Source organism: Hermetia illucens, chromosome 3 (genome assembly GCF_905115235.1).
Source record: "Hermetia illucens chromosome 3, iHerIll2.2.curated.20191125, whole genome shotgun sequence".
Taxonomy (NCBI): Eukaryota; Metazoa; Arthropoda; class Insecta; order Diptera; family Stratiomyidae; genus Hermetia; species Hermetia illucens.
The window spans coordinates 163,572,066-163,588,752 of record NC_051851.1 but is presented as its reverse complement, the minus strand read 5'-3'; the positions used below and the strand labels follow the sequence as shown (position 1 = coordinate 163,588,752).

The following is a 16,687-nucleotide window of genomic DNA, read 5'->3' as shown; positions in this document are numbered from 1 at the left end:
ACCATTCTCACGAATATTTTCCAATACGTTTATTTTACATGTGTTTTCACGAGTGAGCACCGGTTAGGCATTTTTTCTTTCAGAATTTTTCTTTTTTTAATAAAGTATCTTATAATGTAACTCAACCAGAATCCAGTGGCTTTTGTATCTGCTTGAGAATTTATTATGGCATTCGTGTCATAATTAACATCGAGAATTTATCAATGATCGAATAAGAATATTTGTTGATTCTGACTTTATTCGTTCACAACCTCCATCATCATCGCAGTGGAATTTTGACAAACCCAATCGTCAGCAATCCTGCATACAATATAAATAGATATCAATGATATAATTCATTATCATAACAGCTTGCTTCCAAGAACTAACGAGCCAAGCTGGAAGCCATCTAAGAATGGCACATTCAACGGACTATATGAAATTCCAAATTAATAGTGACGCGATTAAATACCAGATGCTAGTGATAACACAACACTAATTTGAGTTTTGTATATGGTTATGGTAGTTTTTATCTTTTGTTGTTTAATTGTTGGCTTTTCGCCCGCATACGTTAGCATTTCGTGCCGGCTCATTAATGACGCCCCCCAATCGTTCCACCAGCCAAGCAAATTCACACTGATTTTACGTCCCGAATCTTTGGGCTTCGGGATTTTTTGTGGGGTATTTTTTTAAGTGCATAGACGCCTTTCATTTTAAATCAGAACGGCTAAAAAAAATCAAGGATAAGGCTCAAGATATTCAGACAATCCAGTACGTGGTTGTTAAGTGAGGAACAAATGGTTGCAGCCCGTTAAATGTAAATTAACATTTTTGTTGAACAAAGTACGTACGGACAATTAAAGCCCTCATTAAAAAAGGGGTTGAAATTAAAATTTTATTGTGTATACATGCACGGTATAAGACTTCAAGAGATATAAAATTTATATCCGGGTTTTTTCCGAAGAATGTTGCTAGAAAAACTGTGTTTGGTAGCGCTAGACTTACGTAGAAAGCAATATTGTCTACAGATCCAACGAAATAATTAACAGTAAAATGCCCTGGAAAGTATGCGCAGGCTCATTAAAATTAACATAAATCCATTTTTATAATATTTACATAAATTTCAATGATAATATATGTAGAAGCTTTGGTGTTAGCTTATTCATTAAGAATTAAAAAGCAAACAGCCAACAATATGAATATTTATATAGTGAAGTCGCGCTAAACAGGTTCGCGTCTAGACCGGAAACTCTTCTAGCTCAAAAAAATTAAGGGTGGGTTTAAATTAAACCTATTTATGAATCTATAGTTCTACTATTACATAGAGGGTATGATGGATGTTCTGACACACGGAAGTACAAAATCTTAGAAAGACACATCCACCCAAACGCCGGAGATACAACGGGCGCGTGTGGGATTCGCACCCACTAAAAACTACCGCCGGTCTCTCCAACCATAGCCCGCGGGAGCACCATTTAGGTATTACTTCGCGGGGTAGGTTTGCCCTTAGGCACTCGTCCTTCTCCTATTTGCGGCTTTCCTCCTTCTTTACACCTTCAGGAGCAAACCGTGAGCCAGTTCTCCTCGGACTTCAGCATCTCTGCAACTAAGTTCTCCGGGGTCACGTTTCTGTCGAGTACCTGGTTTAAGCTCTCCCTCTCCATTGCAAATCTTGGGCAGTGAAACATCACATGCTCGGGATCCTCCGATATGCTACCGCATCTAATACAATTCAGAGAATCATCCAACCCAAAGCGGTGCAGATACTGCTGTAGCAACCAACGTGTCCCGTAAGGAATTGGGTAATGTGGTAGTTGGTCTCCCCATGTTTCCGCTCAAGCCACACCCTAATGTTGGAAATAAGCCTGTGCATCAACCGACCTTTCGTTTACTCGTTCCATCTGCGCTGCCAGAGATCATGCGACTCTGACCTTGCCGCATTTCTACGCTCTGTATTCCCCTTGCTACGTCTTGCCTGGTACAGCACACTCATTTCTTTAGGCAGAATGTCGACAAGGATCATGCCTGCCACCACTAATACTGTCTCATCTGATGTGGTTCTAAAATCACTGCAAACCTTCAAAGCCATCAGCCGGTAAACCGAGTTTACCTACTTCCGTCTTTATGAGTTTGCAAGCGCCACTGCCCACAAAGGTGACGAGTAGAGCAAGATGGAACGCACCATTCCGACTAGCACCAACCTCCGACAGTGTTTCGACCCACCAATATTCGGCAACATTTTTGCAACTGCCGTGATGATACTGGTTGCCTTTTGGCGTGCATATTCTAGGTGTCCCCTAAAGCTCAATTTGGTGTTAATTATTACCCAACAGTATTTGATGGCCGGCTTTGATACGGCCATATATGCACCGACCTGAACTTTCACGGTGTTATTTTCCTGCTCTCACTATTTCCGTCGCGTAGACCCCCACACCTTCAGGGTGTTTGCTGCAACAGCCACAGCTAGGTCATCAGCAAAGCCGGGAATCGTAGTCCCCTCTGGGACGGGAAAAGCAAGCACGCCATTATACATGATATTCCACAACAAGGGACCAAGTACCGATCCCTGTGGTACCCCGGCTGTGACAATGTACTCTTTGGGGTCCCCATCTATCCTGTACCAGTACCTGTTTTCCATCAAATTCGCTAAATATCCGGGGACACCTATGTCAGCCAACGCCCCTTTAATTCTGTTCCAGTTGACCGAGTTGAAAGCGTTTTTAACATCCAGTGTCAACAGGGCACAGCAGCCGCCAGAAATCAGTGCGCCTTTTGCCAGGTTTACCATCATGTTAATTGCGTCCACCGTAGAGTGGGCACATCGGAAACCAAACTGGCATTCCGACAAACCATTGCAGGCTTCAACGATGGCCAGAAGTCTGTTGTAGATGACTCTCTCCATCATCTTCCCCGTTGTATCCAGCATGCAGATAGGACGATACGATGCTGGGTTTTCAGGTGGCTTGCCATGTTTCGGAAACAACACCAACTTTTCCACTGGGCAGGGAATATTCCTTCTTTTAGGCCTCGAACGTGTTGGCTTCACTGCCAGTTTCAAAGCTCGGTTGGGGATGCCATCCAAACTTGGGGCCTTGTTGTTACCGAACCTACCACATATTTTCTGCAGGTCTTCCACAGTTACTGGCATAATGGTAATACTATGCCGTGGACGACCATTTGCCTTTCCCTATTTTCGTGGTGAGGTAACCGAGTGGTAACAATCTGTTTCAAGAGGCGCGAACAGGTCAACTGGGGTGGTCTCCGCAGCCTTTTCATTACCACTCTGTAGACCTCGCCCAGAGGGTTTATGTCGGCGTGGTCACACATCTATTTGAAGCAGTTCTTTTTACTCCTCCGAATTGCTTCTTTTAGGTGCCCACGCAATTGCCTGTGTGCCTCCTCTCGATCGTCGGCACCGGGCTTTCCCCTCAACCTCTCGCAAAGCCTCCTTGCCCAGAAATATGCGTCCCGCATGCTTGCAATTTCATTGTTCCACCAGAAGTTGGGTTGCCTACTGTGGAGCAATCGCCTTCTGGGCATAATAGCATCGCATGCTTCCATCACCCATCGAGTGATTTGGGTGGGCTTTTTCTCTAGCCGTACCATTCTTGTTTGAAACCTTCGCGAAGCTGGAGATCGTACTAGCCAACGTTGGAGGTTCCGAGGCAGAGGGCTAGGCTCAATCGTCGATCTAACCTACCTCAGTACCTCGTTGACGGGTGAGTAAACACTACACCGACAGTGACCACCGGACCATCTTTTGCGACATCAGGAATGAAGGAGGCAATAGTCGAGTGAGAGTAGAAGCGGAAAAAACAGGATAGCTGGGTGGTCCATTGCACCTTTCCTGGAAGAGACATTTCTGGCGGCTTTAAAAGGAGACTACGTCCCGAGAGAACGGCGCTGGAAAAAGTGAGCCAGTTATGTCAACGGGTACGGTTACAATGCCACGACGGAAGTTTCACCACAATAGGAAACCAAACTACTGGTGGAACCAGGAAATCACGCAATGCAGAGCGCGCACGAAGACTATTCGGAAAAGTGAGCGGAATTGCTAGAAGCAGTTGTGCCTTGATGCAAATACGAATCCGTGGGCCACTGCTTACAAGGTTGTTATGAACAAGATTCGTGGACAAAAATCACCCCAAGTGACGTCCCGCGACTCTTGTTCAAAATAATTCTTTTCTCACAACACGAAAAAAGTGGACCTCAACCAATGGTGTAACAGGACGTGTTCACAATCCCAGGAGTTACCGAGGAGGAACTACGGGAGATCTGTGGACGAATTGGGGATAATAAGGTTCCGGGATTGGATGGGATTCCGAACAAAGCCTTGAAATTGGCTGCTAAAATCAGGCCCGCATGGTTCATAAGCACTTTTGAATCGTGCATGGTGGAAGGAGTGTTCCCGCGCAATGGAAAAGGCAGAAGTTGGTTCTGCTACCGAAGTCCCGAAAACCACTTGGCGTACCGTTTTCATATCGCCCTATCTGTCTTTTAGACACTATGGGGAAGATTTTGGAGAAGGTGATATACAACAGGCTGCTTCCGTTCGCCGAGTTAGCGGGTGGTCCACAGTCGATGTCAATGCAACGGTCGTAGACCTGGCCCGGGGGGCATGGGCTAAGTGCTGCGCGGTGATGGCACTGGATGTCAGGAATGCCTTTAACTCGGCTAACTAGGGTTGGATTAAGGGCACGCTGGCTAAACTGAATGTCCTTGGTTACTTAGCTCGAATAATCGAGAGTTACCTTTCAGGGAGACTTCTTTGGTACGAGACGGACGACAGACCGAAGGAATATGTTATAACAGCAGGTGTTTCCCAAGGTTCTGTACTAGGGTCCCTGCTGTGAAACATACTGCACGACGGAGTGCTCGGCTTCGCGTGTCAAAGGAGGCAATATTGATTGGTTTTGCAGACGACCTGGCAGTGGTAGTAGTTGCGAAACACCACCAGGACGTGGGACGGTGCGGAAGAGAAACCTTTCACGCCATCAAAGCATGGCTCCAAATGGTGAAACTGGATATGGCGGAAGATAAGGCGGAGGCGATCCTTCTTGCCAATCGCAGGAAAAATAACACTGTCAAAATCTGGGTTGGTAATCACGAGGTCGTTTCAAAATCAATCATACCTGGAGGTAACGATCGATGCCAAGTTGATCTTCAAGGGGCACCTGGACTATTCGCGCGAAAAGCCAACAAAGGCTAGCTCATATCGAGCAAGGATGATTCGTAATATTAGAGAGGCAAAGTCTAGTCGCCGGCTGCTTATCGCAGGGGTGGTGAAATCCATCCTGCTATACCCGGCTCCTGTATAGGCGGGCGGACTAGATAACACAGTGAACCAGGGCAGGGTAAGTTCGGCATACTGACCAATCGCGCTGAAGAGGATGCAGTGCATATAGCATATCGGTGTATGTCATCGTGGGGGTGATTCCCTTGGATATTCTAGCAAATGACCCACACTATCTCTATTGGAGAAGGAGGGCGAATCCTGCCGAAGTGACTGTGAGCTTCCTAAACGCCACTAGGAAGGAGCTGTACAGGAAGTGACAGCAACGGTGGGATAATTTTGAAAAAGGCCGCTGTACCCATACACTCATCCCATGTATTGAGGGATGGGTCCAGCGCAAACATGGAGAGTTGAACTATCACCTAGTGCAGTTCCTTACCGGAAACGGTGGATATAGGAAGTACTTGCATCGCTTCGGATTGGATCAGTCCCCCGAATATCCCGAATGCGCCGCTACACCCGAGGATCCGGAGCATGTTATGTTCCATTGTCCGAGATTCACGAATGAAGAAGAGAGGTTAAACGACACCCTCAACGCAGTTATTTTCGTGGAGGAGATGCTGAGGTCTTGAGGGCGATAAACGCAACAGTAACTGCGATACAGGAGAAACTGCGGGAACTAGAACGAGCCCGGAAAGCCCGACGGACGCGTGACTTAGTTGTGCTGATGTAAACGAGAGCCCTCCTCGCGAAGTAATATTTCACGGTGGTCCCTTAAAGGTATAGGCGGAGAAGTAGGGGTGGTTTTAGTGGGTGAGAATTCCACACACAGCTGCAACCAGACGCAGCAGCATCTTTTCAAGATTTCCACCTCCACCCATAAAGAAAAAAAGGTGGCCTACCAGTGGTACAGCTGACCGCCGTTGTTGGAATACAAAGCCGAAAGTGGTTGCAATAGAAATGGCAGCTACCTTAAAGTAACTTATTAAACCTTCTCTAAAGGAAATTCACTATAGAATATCAAAGATATCCATAGTGTGGTAGTATTCAAAGGCACCCCTCATACTGTAAATGTTGTTTTAACTATATTCATATTGGCGCCCAATGTGGGTTGATACCCATTGCAAAGAATATAAGATAACAGTATCCAGGTTGTGAAAAATCATTTCTTTTAATAAAATTCATAATAATTATTCAAAAAAAAATAATTATATTAAACCTGGCTCACATATAGTACATTCTTAAGATAATTAATATATTTAATTTCCTACTAAAAAGAAAAAAATAAATTCTAAATATTTAGTATAATTTTTATTACACACTCTCCTAAAATAGTATGAGAGCTATTTCCTTAAGATGTGTGAAACAAAGTTCATTTCTTCACCCAAAAAATCCTATTTTTCCGTCTCCAAATGTTCTTTTTATGCCCATATATGCATAAAAAACTAAACGCCTCATTACCCTCAAGCTATTTATTTAAGACCCAGGAAACCTCTTCGTTAACTTCATGGGCCCGACCTTCTTCAATCATATTTTTTATTCACATTTTGTCAATTTCTTCGAAAAAAACAGTTAAATCTTTAAAATGAAGAACCGTCAAATCAAATTATGAAATGAGTTTCGTGCGTTATTTACTTTAATCTATTAAAGATGCAGTAATTTAAGGGGTGGCATTAGATTTAGATAGAGAAATGTATGGTTTTGGAAGATAAGATTTTGTGTCGAGGAGAAAGATGAAAAATAGAGAAATCTTGAATATAATTAAATTCAATTAAAACCTCAAAACCTAGAATTCATAACATTTCATTTTGTTATAGTGGAATTGTTCTACCGAATTAGCAATATGACCCTTTTGTACTGCGTTTGTCAAAACAATTGTAATCTAATTAAAAAAAAAATTGTAGAAGAAAGAATAGATACTCTAAATTCAAAAAATTTATATTTATTTTATTCTTTAATATATGAAAATTTATTTTAAAAGAAATAATTCAAGATTTTTCATAAAACCGAATAATGTATCTATAATTCTGAGATTGTCTATAATTCTTACAATTTTTGACTGAAAATTATCACAACTGCCTCCAGCTTCCAACTTTTCTCATTTTTGAGAACACAAAACGCGATCATCCCTTAAATGCATTCTCTCCATTCCCTAATTTCCATACGGATGGAAGGCACAAGTAGGAACCAAACCCTATTCTGAAAGAGCTCTTAAAAGTCAAGTGTAATTTTTGGACTAAGAATATGCCGACCACTACTTGAGTATAATAAAAGACATATTGAGGGTCGAAAAAATAGTCACATTAAATTCTAGTCTAGATATAGAGATCCCAATAGGAAAGCAGCAGAAAAAAATTGCACACATGGTCGACAAATGATGTCCATTCTTAAGATAGACATAAATCGTGTGTCTTTCCGGATTGCAAACCGACCCAATTCAGGTTTTTGCCTAAATTTAGTGGAATGCAGATGGATAAGATGAATTGATCGAAAATTTTGAAGATATATCTGCATTAGAAATGGATTCATAATCTTGGGAGGACGTGTTTGACTGGTGGATGATGCATTTTTGAGAACCTTCCTGACTTATGCGCTTAGGAGCCTTCAAGTCACATACAAAAAAATCCGAGAACGTTTTGTATGCCATGATCATGTAACTATTGTAGAAAAACTAGCTGGAAAGCTGGAAAATCTGAACTTTTCCAGGGAACGCTGAAAATATTAGCGCTAACCATGAGGACCATTGGAAATTCGGAATACTACGCCCACTGAAATAAAAATTTTCTCTATAACAAATTGCAGACCCAACAGATAGAAGCGATCTTTCCCAGAGGTCATGGTGCAAAAGCAGCCGAGGAATTGGTCCAATCTGGAGTGACGTTTCCCGCAAAAAACTGTGTTAGGTGGTAGTTCAATTCGCCACGTTTTCGCTCGACACATCTTTCGTATCTCACCCGATACTGTCCTATATGCACTGCACGCCCTCAGCGCAATTGGTTGGTATGACGAACGGGGGGCCACGTTGTTCAGTTCTCCCACCCCGACAGAAGCCGCGTATGACAAACTGGATTTCGACACCCCCATAATAAGCTTCAGGGGATGCTTCGTAACTACCACCACCGCCAAGTTATTTGTAAAACCAATCAAAGTTGGCTCCTCTGGAACGCATAGGTTGAGCCCTCCATCGTACATTATGTTCCACAATAGGGGCCCAATACAGAGCCTTGGGGAACACCTGCTATCACAACATCTTCTTTCGGACCGTCGTCCGCCTCATACGAAAGAACTCTCTTCGGGAGGTAACTCTCGATTATTCAAATTCCGAGCCGGCTCCACGAGTATTCCTATTGCCTCGATCATAAAACGGGCTCGCCAAAAGCCATGTTGCCGCGCCAACGAACGGAAGAATCCTATTGTATATCACTTTCTCACACATCTTCTCTATAGTGACTCAAAGGCAGATGGAGCGATAAAAAGAAGTACGCGAAATGGTTTCTGGGACTTCGGTAGGAGAACCAACCTCTACCTGGTTCACTGTGGAAAACACTCCTTCCACCATGTGCAATTCAAAAGTGGTTATGATCCATGTGGGTCTAATTTTAATAGCTAATTTCAGCACTTTGTTCGTAGTCTCCTCCAGTCCCGAAGCTTTCTTATTCCCAATTCTTTCACAGATCTCTCGTAGTTTCTCCTCGGTAGAGTCAAGGATCGATTAGACATCCAGCTGAACCATTGGCTGAGGTTCGTCTTATGGGAAAAGAATTTCTATTATTTTAAACAAGAATCACCGACACACTACTTGGGATGAATTTTGCCCAAGAGTCTTTTTCATTACAAAATTGTACGCAGCGCCCCATGGTTTCGTATGTGCACCAGGCACAGCTGTTTGTAACACTTCCACACTACATAAAGGGACTACGAAACTCGCGGTGTTCTTTTGCAAGCTCCCGATATTCCGGTTTACCTATTGTCGTCGGCAAAGTCCCTTCGCTCGCAGAAGCAGATTTCCTGGTTCCACCAGCAGTTTGGTTTCCTACTATAGTGGAGTCGCATACCTCAGTTACCCGCAGACAATTCTAACTCACCCTTTCCAGCTCCATTCTGTCCTCGCCGAAAGCTCCAGTAAAACAGTCAGCTATCCTAGTTTTTCTTCACTGCCGCCTGTCCCGTTTCTGATGTTTAGGAAAATTACCTAGTGGTCAGTGTTTGCGTAGTGTTGATTCACCCAGTAGACGATGTCTGCAACAAAGAGGTTTCAAGCAAGGACCATGTCTGCAACAAAGAGATTTCAAGCAAGGTTTAGCTCCTGGCGTTCGTCACTTAGCATTTCCAGATGTATCGTTCACGCACGTAGTACTACCGAAATTTCGATAAGGGGCGCAAATTAGAACCACATCGACCACTACCTCTTTTCCTTTGCACTATATACATCATGGATCTCGAGTACAAACTATGATTAGATGGCCCTCTTCCCTACACTTCCTGCGCCTTTTTCATCTATCGTTCTGACTACGACTATCCAACCTATCCTTACCTTGCTCACGGCAAATTTACAATAGCCGTCTGTATACCCTATATGCCCTTTTAAAGTTTTTCTATAAACAAAACCTTAACAGAATCGATTCCATGTCTGTCTGTCTATCTACCCGTCTGTCTGTCACACCCGATTTACTCGGAAGCGGCTAAACTAATTGTCACGAAATTTGGTGAGAACATGTGATCTATGAATCTCTTTACATAAAATAGGTGGCATCAGTTTGCACTGGATTTAAGGGGGGCTCCCCATACATGCGAAAGAGGGATGTAAATTCACGTCAAATGAAAGGGCTCGATAAGTACTTTTCGAAACTGATATTTTTGATACTGGATGGAACATAGAAGGAATGAGTACTCAAAATGTGTGTCCCAAAAAGTGTAACAGGTCTCGTTCTCAGGAGCTATCCGCCCGTACGAAATCTAGGCCTCAAAATACATCCCATTCCGATATGTGTTATAAGAAAGTTAATAATAGTATGTTACCATATTTTAGAAATTAACCCGGAACCCCCCGTTAGTTCATCCTAAAAGTACAAAATTCCTCAGCTGTGCGGAATTGCGACTTGGTAGATGCCAAATCCGGCTGTTCACTGGGATCCATTCCAGGTCCAATTCTATGGGACCTAATGATGGACAAACTGGTGATCGAGCTGAGCTCGATAGCTCTATTTAAAGGGAGCACAAAACTTGAGTACGAAGAGAGGGGTACGGAAAACATGGGTATCGTTAATGCCTGGTAAGAAAAAGTCGGTATGTCTGTCTCCAACTTTGGCTGTGCTGTTCAAATGCTGCCTACACCGGGCCCAACGCCTAAGTTGAATGGCAGCTGTTTAAAATACGAGAATCGAGTTAAGTACTTAGGGATTATCTTGACGAGAGTATATATTACACATGCACCTGATTAGGCTCAGAAAGAGGTTCAAACTGATGTATATATCGAGGCGTCTGATGGGCTTCAAATGGGGTCTAAAGAGGAGAACTGCTAGATCCATATATGTAGATAAAAGTTTCGTACCGGGACAGAGGCAACTCATCAGACGCTGCCTCATCTCTGCCCTGGCAGTAGCGTAACCGAAGCAGCTTGCAGATGTTATACGCTCCCTTTTATAATTTGCAAAACACGAAAAGCCCACAAATTATATTCAACGTAAATCCGCCCACAGTTCGAAACACAGCTTCGCCGGAGCTAGACACTTTTTCTTTGATTGGGGAGTCCTAAGTCCGCATCCACTTAATGCCGGACCAGACCAAATGGAGAGCAACTTGCTCCACCTCTTTATGGTCCACGGACTCCTCTTTTTGAGTTTAACACCCAAAGTTCAAAAAGTAAAAGAGGGACGAAGACGGCTAAAGTTTCGTACCAGGGCAGAGGCAACTCATCAGTTAGGGGGTGTTAAACTCAAAAAGAGGAGTCCGTGGACCATAAAGAGTGGGATGCATGTTGCGCAAAGGAAAACAGGGGGTGGACGACTGGTACGTTGCAGATGGTGGAAGATTTCTAGCGTATAGGAAGGAGCTGAATGAGGTTGCTACAAATCAACTTCAACCATTACGGGGCAGCTCAAGACCTGCTCTTAGGAACCCTCCAAGAGTCGAATGTGGACGTGACGGTAATTTGTGAACCTTATCAAAATTATGGTGGTACTATGTGCATCTGAAAACGTGCGATATGGGCATATAGAATGCCAGCCATAGAAGAAACAATGGCATTCCCAAAAGTCGGCTTTGTAGAGGTAAAAGTCAACCGCATTCATATCTACGGCGGTTGCGCTCCACCTACTACAACAATACCACAATAAAAGGAGATACAAGGCAGCTTGGTCTTGGACGATAGACGATAGTCGATCAGCTGCTGACCTCGGTGGTCGATGAGAGGGAATTCTATAAGATGAAATCCGCACCTCAAATGGCACATCTAGACATGAAAATTCAGCTAAAGGATCGGTATAGGCATAAGTTGAGTTAACGCCGCCGCTTTTTCTCTAAAGCCGCCGGGGCAGGAATTGTTTGTTACGGATGCCATAAAATCGATATATGGGGGAGAATGCACCAACTAAATATATGCATACTCCTCCACAAGGTTCTGGGTAACATTGGTGATCAGTTTTCATGTATTTTTCCCATATAGTAGCATACAAAGGAACCGATCAGGCTCAACTTGATGTTTTTGTTGAGATAGTCGCATCTTCAAATTTTGGACAAAGCAGTGGTTCTGGATTTAGTGCTGTTATTACGCCGAGGGAAATCATTTTAGTTCAATGTGAACGTCAGCAGAAACGAAGGTTCCTAAATATACAAACTACCTCGATGCCCATTATTCAAGTCCTTCTAAATGCACCCATTATTCAAGCCCTTCGAGATGAACTTGTTAAAGCCGTCAATCAACTGCTTACAGAGATCGATTAGGAAGGTGTAGTCACGGAGGGAATCTACGCCTATAATGGGCGACTGAACGTGAAAGTACCGTTGAAGGGCCGACATAAGCGTTCACTAACGTAAGGAAGAGGAGGAAGGGAACTGTCAGTTCAAGGAGCCCCCGGCCATCCGGCTTCTCCACCGGTCGAGCTCTCGAGTTTTTGGCCTCGGGAGCTCGCAGAGGTGATACCAATCCGGACGTTGGTTACCTCCGAACATTCGTTTGATGTCTTCTTCTACCTCGTTCTCAGGTCTCAGATTTCCAGAGGGCACGTGGTTTTCAGGCTAGAAACCAAAGCTCACTCTCCCAAACTGCTTGACACAACGTAACTTTATTTGTTTTCCTCGGGCTTAATTCGGCTAGGACTCCACCACCCTTCCTTTTTCGAATGGAAGACACTTCTGCTCTGCTAGCTTCGGGGCCGATTTTGAAGCAGATTTCACTGGGGACTTCCGCAAAAGTCGTGCCTCCGTCGTCTTAATAAGCAAAGCTGACGATCTAGCCCTCCTTCATCTCCCCACCTTTTTCTTGGCGCTCCATTCCTTCATGTCCGCCTTACTATTAAGCAGAGGTTTTTCTGATGACTCGTCGAGCTGTTGTCTCTTATCTCTCTTGACCTTCTTTTTTTTGTATACTCCAATGAAATCTTTTTCACACCTTTCTTTTCTCTTATTGCAGACTAGGCAGCATTTCTATAACATCCAGCGATCAATGTAGCCCAAATATAAGCACCGGAACCAATAGCAACAACGGTATACTACTCTCCTCACCGTCATCATCCTCAATATCATTTGCACAATCCAGTCTCTCCCATTTAAACAATAACCAACAGCACCAACAATTGATTGCCACAAATTCAAATCTCAGCACAGGATCCAGTAGACTCAATCTCCGATCGACCTCGCCATCAGGCAACAGTAGTGCAAATTCTAGTTCATCAATCTCTGGACTACCACCTGGCATTGTATTACCTGACGTCAATGTTGCTACAAACGGAGATAACCTTTCAATCAGTGCCGGTCTTAACTTAACATCATCTAGTAGCGGAAGTAGTGGTAGTAGTACAACAGGCGGGAGCGGCGTCATCGGACGATCTCACCACCCCGATCTGGGAATGTCACATTGGTTGTCCGCGGCCGAATCGAATCCTGTGAAGTCGGAAAATCGTAGCCCTAGTAGCCTAGATTCAGTGGTGATAGCAGCCGGTACAGCCGGGATTTCTTCGGCAACAGGATCGGGTTTAATAGGGGCTAGCGGAGCACACTTGGATCCTGCCTTGTTCTGTTCTGCAGGACTAGTGGAGGGACCAGTGGCTGGATCGTCGTCAGTACAAGGGTCGAACATTGTAACGGGAAACGCTACTTCGGCGTATGCAGATCATAAGCAAGAATATTATAGTTATTACAACAGCATGCAGCAATACACGCCTTCATTTTATCCATCCTATGGGTCACCGTATACGACAAGAACCCAGGGAAAGATTCCATCTCCCAATACATATTTGACTTCAAGCTACACAGCGGCAGCAGCGGCTTCAAATAACAACTCTTCTCAACTCTATTCAACGTATGGCTACAATAATTTTAGTCAGTTTGGGGCTTCCCAGCAGGATTACACAGGATACTATAACGACCAATACAGCAACTATTATAGCCCTGCCAGTTACTCCACCTACGTCAGTTCTCCTGGCTCGAGTGCAGGTCACGGATTCCACGTGGCACCTGGATTATCCGAAAGCCCATCTGATGGACATTCTACTACTCCGATCCTACATACCACCCACTCCCCTAACTCGCCAATCACGATATCACCCAACGCAGTTCTCTCAGCAAAAACGACCACACCAACGAGTAAAACAGGACGAGCGCGAGGACGTCGACATGCTCACCCTAGCCCAACACGAAGTACAACTTCCGATCCGGGTGCACCAGATAATGTGAAATGTCCCGAACGAGTTTTCATCTGGGACCTCGACGAAACCATCATAATCTTCCACACTTTGCTATCAGGCTCATATGCAAATCGTTATACCAAAGACCCTAATCACCTGCTTCAACTGGCATTCCGAATGGAGGAGTTGATCTTCAATATGGCCGATACACATTTCTTTTTCAATGAAATCGAAGACTGTGATCAAGTTCATATCGATGACGTTTCGTCGGATGATAATGGACAGGACTTAAGTAACTATAATTTCGCCACAGATGGATTTCATTCCGGTGCGCCTCAAGGTGCTCCACCAAACCTGTGTTTGCCCACTGGCGTGAGGGGTGGCGTTGATTGGATGCGAAAATTAGCATTTCGTTATAGGAAAATTAAGGACACGTATAATATGTATAGGAATAAGTAAGTATCTGAAGGGGATGAATAATTAATGAATAAGTTTTATTTATAAATTTATTTTTGCTATTTTCAGTGTTGGTGGCCTTCTGGGACAACCTAAACGTGATCAATGGCTCCAGGTTCGTTCAGAAATTGAAGTAGCAACGGACAATTGGGCAAGCCTAGCAACAAAATGTCTGAATATGATAGCACAACGTGAAAATTGTGTGAATGTTTTAGTTACAACGACACAGTTAGCGCCAGCACTAGCTAAAGTTCTACTGTTCGGTTTGGGACAAATATTTTCTATTGAAAATATCTACAGCGCACATAAAGTAGGTAAGTGTAAAACCAGCGAAGAATGGAAGAGGTATCATCCATCAATAGAACTCCTTATGCTAGAGACACACTATGCCGTTTCAAATGAACTCCGCGCCCCCCAATTTTTGTATTGCAACCCTAAAAATAATAATAATAATCGTTGGCGCAACAATCCAATGGAAGCAAGGCCTTGAAGTGTGTTAGAGCATTTCATTTAAGACGTAACGGTACACTATAGGATTACAGTAGCCTGTAGGAGGCAATGTGGGCAGCATTGCATTCCCCGAGATTATTACCCTGTTTTGACTCATTGACAGCTGAGTGGACTGACATCCGACGTCAAATCGAGCGAAAGAAAGAGAGGGAGATTTGAACCGCGGCAGTCTTATGCTCTAACCCTAGAAAGTTCTAATTTAAAATAGAAAACAGAATCCTTCATAGTATGCCTCCCGTACTAAACCTTAAACTAACCACCCGTTCTCCTCATTCCAGGGCAAGAATCATGTTTTGAGCGAATTGTAACGAGATTCGGCCGAAAAAGTACCTACGTTGTCATTGGCGACGGCCCCGACGAGGAGACAGCCGCGAAAAACCTGAATTTTCCATTCTGGCGAATATCGAGTCATAGCGACATCAGAGCCCTCTACACAGCTTTAGATATGGGATTCTTATGAAATCCCATTGTTAATACTAGAAACGGAAATTTAGAGAAACTTGTGATGATCAAATCGACAATTTTCTTTACTGTACACATTAAATATTAAAAAAAAATAAAAACAAAAAAGATCCTAAAAACAAAAGACTTTTCTCATTATTTAATTAATTATTGTAATTAATATTTTATTTGTACAAAAAAAAAATTATCAAATTAATAGAAAACTTGGACAGGACAAAATTTTAAAAAAGAGCAGAATATTTAGTAAAAATGGTTTGGTTTTCTTTTTTAAATTTATCTCCAAAGACTGCTACAGTCAGGGTTTTTCCAAAGCGTTCGTATTTTATTAACAGAGAAAAATTTCCTTTAGATTTATTCAGTTATTATCTACAAAACTGCGTTCTCTGCCATAAACTATCCGGCATCAAACTAAAATAATGTTAAATTAAATTCAAGAAAAAAACCGCCAAACCGAATTCGTGTAAATGAAAATATGAAAAAGTCAATAATTTGGACAAAATACCAGTGATTTAAATAAGAAAAGATGGAAAAATAAATTTATTTCATAAAAATAGATATAATGTTACTAAGATTAGATGAAAAAAGTTATATGTAGAATAGAAGACTAAAATATAAGTTGAACAAATAATAAATGCACTAAATACTATTATAAAAATAATTTATGTAATCAAAATAAAATAATAAAATAATTTCATATTTTAGAGAAGTTGTCTGACGTGTTGGTGTGTGAATTGCAAGAGGTAGTTCTTTTGAATCGTCATCGTCGATCCTGCCAAAAACTCCTAAGATCGTGACTGCTGCTATGCGAGTCTTCAGCGAGTATCTTCAGCGCCAGCCGTAGCATTCACGAGGGAAAGCAGCTCTCCCACCCTGCAGCTAGAAATCTCTCGGAGGTCCCCAAAGAATGGTTTCCCCACTGTCCGTAGCCTGACTCTAGCTAGAGCTGAGCAATCGCAGAGAAAGTGCATGAGGGTTTCCCTTCCTTCTCCGCAGCTTGCAATGCGAATTGTAGGGTATGGCGAGCCTGGCGGCATAGTCCCCTATTGGCCAGTGCCCCGACCACCAGACCGCCGTAATCCTGAATGCATTTGCACGCATCTGGCACAAGGGCTCTCATGATCGGGCTATGTTATCACAAGCCAAATTCTCCTTGACTTAGCACAGCTCGTAAGCCTTCACCATCTAAGGCCCGCGGCTGCTAGGT

At 43.3% G+C, this 16,687-nt stretch overlaps 1 protein-coding gene across 3 annotated transcripts in view; it reads left to right on the top strand.

The window, feature by feature from the left end:
* The window catches only part of LOC119652817 (developmental protein eyes absent), a 165,911-nt gene extending 150,321 nt beyond the window's left edge, over positions 1 to 15,590 (top strand). For 2 of the 3 annotated variants that reach the window (XM_038057145.1, XM_038057143.1), the window contains 3 exons: positions 12,843 to 14,510; positions 14,581 to 14,825; positions 15,300 to 15,481. In XM_038057145.1, the coding sequence (XP_037913073.1) occupies positions 12,843 to 14,510; positions 14,581 to 14,825; positions 15,300 to 15,481 (2,095 nt within the window). Of the gene's footprint in view, positions 1 to 12,842; positions 14,511 to 14,580; positions 14,826 to 15,299 lie in introns of all 3 variants that reach the window. The other variant, XM_038057144.1, reaches the window with a different exon arrangement.
* Positions 15,591 to 16,687: the final 1,097 nt, after the last annotated feature.